The following is an 8,733-nucleotide window of genomic DNA, read 5'->3' as shown; positions in this document are numbered from 1 at the left end:
AAACATATTACTCTACACATTTTTTAAATTAACTCTATAAATAGACCATTTTGCATACCACTATTAACAGAATATCATTTTAGCTCTTTCATTTCGGGAAATTATAATTTATGCATGTAATTGAACCCAGTTCGCATCCGTGGCAGTTATGCATGGTTGATTTTTAACTATTAATTACAGTGCCCGGATTATGTAAACCCCCAAGTTTATTTTTATTTGTTTGCATCGAATCAGGTTTCAGTAATATCTCCTTCAATGGATGATAACAATTTATAGATTCTTTGAGGGTACTAAATTTTATAGGTTGAAGATTTGTTTGTTCTCTTTAAAGATTTAACTTTTCTTCCATTCTTTGTCTTAATTGAGTATTTTCATTTCTAACTGTGTTGCTCAGCCTGTATCATCATTTATAGCTAGAAGCTCGTCACCGAGATTTCTTGGATCTACAACAAAAATACTGCTATTCTTTGACTTTCTATTAACTTTTTGTTTTCTAAATCTTTTTCCATTGCTAAATTCTCTTTTGCAATTCTATAACTTTCAAATTCATGTTCAATATCTTTGATTCTATTACCATTGATTTCTTCTGAAGTATTCTATGAGATGATTGGTGAACTATTAGTGCCTGCATTTGAACTACCAACATTCGATTTCATGCTTTTAATCGATTTCTTTGTAAAACTAATGAATGCATTCATGCTTAGAAAACAATGCTGATGGATCCCCTCTATCAGTAAGAGAACTCAGTGAAACTTCTGATATACCAAATAAAGTATCATGACCAGTGTTGAAAGATTCTTTACTGAATTTATCTTGAAAAATTATAATCTCTGATTTAGTATTGTGATTTTCAGATTGAAGACCTTCTTAAGCTAATTCTAATTGTTCTAAAAGTTCTCTCTTCTCCTCTTCTTTTTAAATAATTGTTTTGCTAATGAAATGAATTTTACTTTTAATACTTGATCGTTTTCCCTAATGGCAGAGGCACTTGAAGCAGATTGTGATCCAGATGAACGAGGGGAATAACTAACAGATTCTAACTCCTTAATATAACCTTTGGTACTTTTGATTTTGTTTCTGCTTTTGATAAGAAAATTTTGAGCTGCACTTCTTTATTGATTAATTTTAGCCTTATTCTTAATGTTTTGATTTTTCCAAAAACTTCTACCTTTTTTAATAAGCTATAAACTTTCTATTCTCTAAAAGTATTTATTGAGAAAAATAATTATAAAATATAAACATAGTCTAAATCTTTATGTTATTGATTAAAATCCTTTCATTCATGATATCGACGACAACTGATCCTGTAAGGGTATTGAATAATTCTAATTGGTAAATCTTCCTTTTGGATATTAATAAAAGTTAATTTAATTTATGTTAGTAACTCTGTTTCTATTTTCTATATTTCTTCTACAACGATGCCACTTTCTATATGTATATGGGTTTGTTGTTATTGTTGTTGTTTTAAAATAATGTATTAATTTACTTACTTGTTCTCGAAAGGTTTTAAACATATTTTCGGTAATGCTAAAATTATTATTATTATTGGATGTGCTATAGTTTACATTATAAATGTTTTAAACATATTTTCAGTAATGTTAAAATTATTATTATTATTGATTAGATGTGCTATAGTTTACATTATTAAAATTATTTATGTGTGTGTTTGTTTGTTATGATCTAAAAAAAAATAAAAATAAAAAAAAAAAAAAATCTTTTATAAAATTATTTTATTTTTAAAAATAAATATTATTTTAAAATGGAATAACGTGTTGATATTTACTAAAATTTTAATAATGTAAAATATAGTACATCAAACCAAAAATAACAATTTTAACATTACCAAAATATGTTCAAAACATTTATAGAACAAGAAAATCAATACATTATTTTAAAACAACAACAATAACCACAACAACAAACCCATATACTGGCATCGTTGAAGAAATATAGAAAATAGACGCCATATAATAATTATAGCAATCAACTTTTTTTGCATAAAATAAAGAAGACCACAACAAAAAACCAAAAGTGATATACTTGTTTTACTTGATTTACAATTTCAATTATATACAGGTTTTACAATTGAAAGATGGCTTAAGGCTTCAGTTATCCAATGCAATAATAAAATTAATAATAGAAGAAGTAAACGATAAAGATAAAGATTTCACATTTGCAGGTAATTATTCACAGATACAAAAGGAGGATTCAAATTAAATAAAGATTATTCATTTAAATTTTAAAATATAAAAAACTTTTGGGTTAATAATATTTTTATTATCTTATTTTTTTGTTTGGGGTTAAATCCAATTGCTAATTTATATTGCCTCTCTTGATTAGTTGCTATTTATTTATTTATTTATTTATTTATTTATTTATTTATTTATTTATTTATTTATTTATTTATTTATTTATTTATTTATTTATTTAAACCAATAATATGTTGGCCTCTTTGGATGTGTAATTTCTTTATTTTCCAATTTCTGATTTGAGTTTAGTATTTTCGTTATTTAATTGGTGTTTAAATGTTGTCATTTCGTCAAATTTTGTTTGAATTAAATTGTCTCTTGATCATTCCACCCTGGTTTATTGGCACGCTTCAAACGGTCATAACGATCTTGATATTGGTCTTAAACAAATTCTAAATCAATAACCTATTTACATCTATTTTTGAGATCTCTTAAGAGTGATTCTTTGAGGTTGAAGATTTGTTTGTTCTTTTAAAAGATTTAACTTTTCTTCCATTCTTTGTCTTATTTCCTCTTCGATATTTTCAGTTTTCAATTTTAATTGAGTATTTTCATTTCTAACTGTTTCCAAATGAACCTTTTGTTGAGAGATTTCTTACTCTAACTTTCTAAGTTGTTCAGCCTGTATCATCATTTCATAACTGTTTGGTTCTAAATCTTTTTCCATTGCTAAATTCTCTCTTTTGATATTCTATTACTTTAAAATTCATGTTCAATATCTTTGATTCTATCACCATTGATTTCTTCTGAAGTATTCAATGAGATGATTGGTGAACTATTAGCGCCTGCATTTGAACTACCAACATTCGATTTTGATGCTTTCAATCGATTTCTATGTAAAACTAATGAATGTAGAAACCAATGCCGATGGATCTATCCCCTCTATCAGTATGAGAACTTGGTGAAACTTTTAATCTACCAAATAAAGTATCATGACCAATGTTGAAAGATTACTTACTGAATTTATCTTGAAGAAATGTAATCTCTTATTTAATATTGTGATTTTCAGATTGAAGGCCTTCTTAAGCTAATTCTAATTGTTCTAAAAGTTCTCTCTTCTCCTCTTCTTTTTAAATAATTGCTTTGCTAATGAAATGAATTTTACTTTTAATACTTGATCGTTTTCCCTAATGGTAGAGGCACTTGAAGCAGATTGTGAACCAGATGAACGAGGGGAATCACCACAGATTTCTAACTCCTTAATATAACCTTTGGGACTTTTGATTTTGTTTCTGCTTTTGATAAGAGAATTTTAAGCTGCACTTCTTTATTGATTAATTTTAGCCTTATTCTTAATGTTTTGATTTTCCCAAAAACTTCTACCTTTTTTAATGAACCATAAATTTTCTATTCTCTAAAGTATTTATTGACATAAATTAATATAAAATGGGTTCTGCTTTTGGTTGTTGTTGATGATGCTGTAGTTTTGGTATTATTTGATCACCTACTTTGTATTTCTTGGTATTTATTTTGTCTCTGAAAACAGCTTATATCTTTTACTCAATTCTTTAATGATTTGTGAATTGCGGTGAGCCAACAGTTTATAGAGAAGTTGGTTTATAACCCTGGTTTGCGAAAAATGGAGTGATTTAGTTCTTAATACAGAATGACCATTTGTTTGGAGATGAACCGGTATTGAAAAATTTAATTTTATACCAAAAACTTTCATTTTTATATATCAGCTCTACCATCTCTTCTATATTTACCAATATTAATAGATTATCATTATAGTTCTTTGATTTTGGCAATTTGAGGGAATTGTGGATCAAGGTCTGCTATATTAGCCGCCAGTGTATGCTAAAATTTGAACTTTGAATCTTTTGACTCTTTTGGCACAAATGACCTATTTACATCTTTATTAATTATATTTCGTTTAACTGGAAATATATATAGTTTGGCCTTAACTTTAAATTCGTATTCTCTGAAATAATGCCCCGCGTTTGGTGTCATGTGCTTTACTAATTAAATATTGTGTTGCCCTAGGACCTAAGTCTCCTTATACTGAGTAAGGAGGTTCCCAATTTCTACTGTCATACTATCCTTTCTTTTTGAATTGTTTCATTTACCATGGTTGTTTGTTGTGAATCTTACTGAAAAGATTTCGGGTTGGCCAAACTCTAATATTCACTTTTAGCTATTAAGACGCCGTCAAAATCATTATATTGTGGTGGTTAGCTTGATTTATTCTATATCTTGCATTTTTTGATTTTAATTAAAGACACATTGCTAGTATAAGTAGCAATCTATATGAGAATACTTGTGAGTTACTAATCTTTTATTTTGCCAATGTTTTTTCATACATGATAACTGTACACTAGTGTCTATAAGAGCTGAACGGTACATCCATTAACACTTTTTGAATTATTTGTAAATTGAATAAAATATCTTTTAATAGGTTGGCTGTGCATTTGATAAACATAATCCAAATCTATATATAATCCAAATCCTTTCATTCATGATATCGATGACAGCTGATCCTGTTTGGGTATTTAATAGTTTTAATTTGGCTTTTGAATATTAATAAAAGTTAATTTAATTTATGTTAGTAATTCTGTTTCTATTTTCTATATTTCTTCAACGATGCCATTTTCTATATGTATATGGGTTTGTTGTTGTTGTTGTTGTTGTTTTAAAATAATGTATTAATTTACTTACTTATTCTCTAAAGGTTTAAAACATATTTCTGAAAGGTTAAGGTTATTATTATTGATTGTATGTGCTATAGTTTACATTATTAAAATTATTTATGTGTGTATTTGTTGTGATTGAAAAAAATAAAATAAAAAAAAATAAAAAATTTAAAAAAAATTAAAAAAAAAAAAAAAAATTATTTGGTTTTTTGAATTTTTTGATTTTTGAAAAAAAAATAATATTTTAAAAATTTAAATATCTATAGGTAACGCCTTGAAATTAATTAAAAATTTGGATATTAAAAAATGAATTAATATAATAACAGTTACCTCATTGGGCCTTTTCAAATCAAATAGGGTTATTTTGAAAAACACAATCAAATATTGAAAAAAATTAATTTAAAACTACCAACTAAAAAAAATAATATATATATATATTAATAACATGTATATATATTAAAAGATACAATTGAAAAATCATTTATTTAAACATAATCATTATAATATATTTTAATCTTTTTATTTATGCTTTAGAAGTATACCCGCAATGAAGAAATTTTAAAAAATAAAATAAAAAATAATAAAATATTTTTTTTTAAATAATTTAATTTCTTTTTTAAAAAAAATAATAAATTAAAAGTTAAAATATTTAAAAAATCTTTAATCTTTATTTAATACACTGTAAAAAAAGAACTTTGAATTGATAATAATTAAATTGAACTAAATATACTATTTTGTTGATTGTAATTTGTTAATTTAATTATTATAATTGATGGATGGTAATTTGAATTGTTACAAACTAAGTGTTAATGTAATATTTTTTTGGTGAGTTATATAAATATGGAATGGTGGTAAAGTGTAGTTATAACTGTTGGATTATGGCAATGAGTGGTTGTTGATGTAGTTGCATAAGAGTACTGATATGATGGTGATCGAATTAAATGCTTGTGAGATTTTAAAGAAAAGTGTGATTATGGTTCATATAGATGGATATACTGATTATTGTGATGCACTTTGAGTTGATTGTTTGATGGAAAAAACCCAATTTTTGATTAGAAACTTTAAGAAAAAAACAAAAGCGGATGTGGTTAACTATTTTAATTACATGGATTTTAAAAATGAAACATTGAGTGAAGGATTTAATTAATAATTTCATCGCAATCAAATTCATTATAGAAAAATTGAATAAAACGATTTAATTATTAATTTCATCCCCATCGAGTTCATGATTAATAGAGAACAATATAGTCAACAGATTATAGCAATGTTTATTCTAATTTGGAAATAAATAAATCTAATCTTGAATTTGGATTCGATTTTTTAAGGCAGCACAAACACCATTTGATTGAAATGAACTTGAGAGATCTTTCTTTTTTGTCAACAATATTTAATACATCGGAGTACATCTTTTCGAAAAAATTAAGAGTGTTATCATAACATAGAACTCCAGAGAATTTGATGGATTCTTCAACTAGTTTTTTAATAATATCCAATTCTTCATTATTATATTCACTTTTTTCAATTCTTTCTACAATTACTAAAATATTTGAAAAAAATAATTGAATGGATTGAGCATCTATTGGAGTATTAGAGTTACCACTTGAAACTAGATTTTTATGGCTTGAGTTGAAGTATTCCATAACCAATACCAAATCTTTAAATTCAAAAAATGGAATTAAATTAACCAAAAAATTTTTGAGTTCAAAAGATTTTGGAGAATTTACTCTTTTAAAGAGATTTAAAACCATTTCTAAATTTTTTGAACGAATTGAACCACTAACCAAACCAAAAAATGAATAAACTGTGTCAATAGTTTCTTTTAAAAGAGAAGCATATGATGATTTTTGTGGACCATCTAAATATTTCTTTCTTGAATCAATAAGATTTTTAAGAAGCTCTATTAAAACATTAAAAATTTTATCGATTGTCATTAGCTTTCTACTATTAAATGAATTGAAACCATTTTCACATTTAATTCTATCGAACTGGCCAAATATTTTAACAACCCATTCTAATTTATTAATTGATGATTTATTTGGGTCTAATAAAACTGCGAAAAGTGAGTTAATCCACTTTTCAATATTTTCTAATGATTCTTCATTGAACCATTCTTTGATTATAATTTTTGAAAATAATGAGCAAGCTTTTTTTTTGGCAAGGTCTGTACAACTTTCCTTTTCTTCTGAAAAAATAAATTCCAATAAATTGTCTAAAATACTATGCTTTTGACAAAAGGCCAATTTTTTTAATAAACCATCATCTGAGATATAATGGTCTAATAAGTTAATGGCAAAAATTTTTTCACTGTGACTTTCCGATTTTAATTGTTGGACTACGTCAATTTTTGCTGATTCGAAATTAATTAAAAAAATTTTGATATTTTTGTGAATCTTAGAATTATTATTTGTATTTTCTTTTGTTTCTTCTTTTTTAGCTTCATTAACTTCTGTGGCAATAATTTTTGAATGCATAGTTGGTGGAATATCTATTTGGTAATCAGAATCAGTTCTTAATTTTTTTTTATCTCTTGTTTCTCTTGGATAATTTTCTATATCATATAAATCAGATAATTTTCTTTTTAATTTTAATTTTGAATCGGAAATTGGTTGATTTTCTGATGGTATGGTTGATTCTGAGTAATGGTTTTTTTTGGAAAGAGTTGTAGTGGTTGTGGTAGTTGTAGTGGTAGTGGTTAAAGTGATTTTGGTTTTATTGATGAGATGGTTGTCTCTATTGTTGAAATCTTGGGAGTTAATATCAGTACCAGAGATGGTGTTATTTTGAATTTTTGTTATTTCATTATAGTTGTTATTATTTGCAGTATTATTATTATTATTATTATTATTATTATAAATTGGAGAGTTATATGATGAGCTAGATTTGTTTGAATTTTGTGATTGGGTGGAGTTTGGTCTAAATGGTGGATCTAATGGAAATGTATTGGTATTATTATTGTTATTATTGGTCATATTGTGTTTATTATTATTATTATTATTATTATTATTATTATTATTAATATTGGTATTATTTTTAATATTGTTATAGTTTATATTATTATTATCATTGATATTATTATTATTATTTATATTATTATTATTATCTTTGTTTTTTTGATTAAAAATATTTTTATTATTATTATTATCATTATTATTATTGGTATCATTATTATTATTTTTATAATTATTTGAAAATTTAAAAAATGAAATAACTGCATTCCATGGTGAAAATAAACTAAAAAATTGTGACATTTTAAAGCTATAATATAATAGAATTTATGATTATGTTGAAATTTATTTATTTATTACTATATACTTTTAAAAAATATAATATAATTTTAAAGCTATAATATATGATTTATATGAACGAAAAAATAAATTTAAAAAAAAAAAAATTGGAAATTTCAAAATTTTTAAATTGAAATAAATTAAAATTTAAATAAAAAAAAAATAAAATTTTAAATTTTTTTTTTTTGTCTGGATTTTTCAATTTTTTTTTAATATTTAAACATAAGGCGCAATCTTAAAATAAAATAATAATAAATAGAAAATCAATAAAATTAATAAGTGAATAAATAAATAATTAAATATAAAATATTTTAAATTTCCATTGGAATCACAATTTTATAGCTGATAATAATTCTCTAAATATTTCTTTTCTTTTTCGATGCCGGCTTGTTGATCTAATGCATCCAATGTATTGACACCTTTAAATGAAGCTGAAATTATTTGCCAATCTCTTAAATAAAATAACCCTTTGAACCACTATCAAATAGATAGATGAAATATTTTTTATAAAAAAAAACTATTGCAATTATTTGAATTAAAAATTATTTACAAAAAATACCGAATCTTTTT

The 8,733-nt window shown here is 24.4% G+C and overlaps 2 protein-coding genes across 2 annotated transcripts; both read right to left on the bottom strand.

Annotated features, from left to right (window-relative positions):
* Nucleotides 1–887: 887 nt before the first annotated feature.
* On the bottom strand, nucleotides 888–2,883 carry DICPUDRAFT_159123 (uncharacterized protein; the record flags this gene model as incomplete). Its single annotated transcript, XM_003294118.1, has 2 exons — nucleotides 888–1,080; nucleotides 2,849–2,883. The coding sequence occupies 2 exons, from the start codon at nucleotides 2,881–2,883 to the stop codon at nucleotides 888–890; spliced, it is 228 nt and encodes a 75-aa protein (XP_003294166.1).
* Nucleotides 2,884–2,948: 65 nt separating this feature from the next.
* Nucleotides 2,949–8,127, bottom strand: DICPUDRAFT_159122 (uncharacterized protein; the record flags this gene model as incomplete). Its single annotated transcript, XM_003294117.1, has 5 exons — nucleotides 2,949–3,091; nucleotides 3,208–3,232; nucleotides 3,355–3,484; nucleotides 4,905–4,968; nucleotides 6,216–8,127. 5 exons carry the CDS (start codon nucleotides 8,125–8,127, stop codon nucleotides 2,949–2,951), a joined length of 2,274 nt encoding a protein of 757 aa, XP_003294165.1.
* Between the last annotated feature and the right edge of the window lie 606 nt (nucleotides 8,128–8,733).

This window comes from Dictyostelium purpureum, assembly GCF_000190715.1.
Source record: "Dictyostelium purpureum unplaced genomic scaffold DICPUscaffold_514, whole genome shotgun sequence".
Taxonomy (NCBI): domain Eukaryota; phylum Evosea; class Eumycetozoa; order Dictyosteliales; family Dictyosteliaceae; genus Dictyostelium; species Dictyostelium purpureum.
Note: the sequence above shows the minus strand (reverse complement) of the source record. Positions and strands in the feature narration are given on the sequence as shown.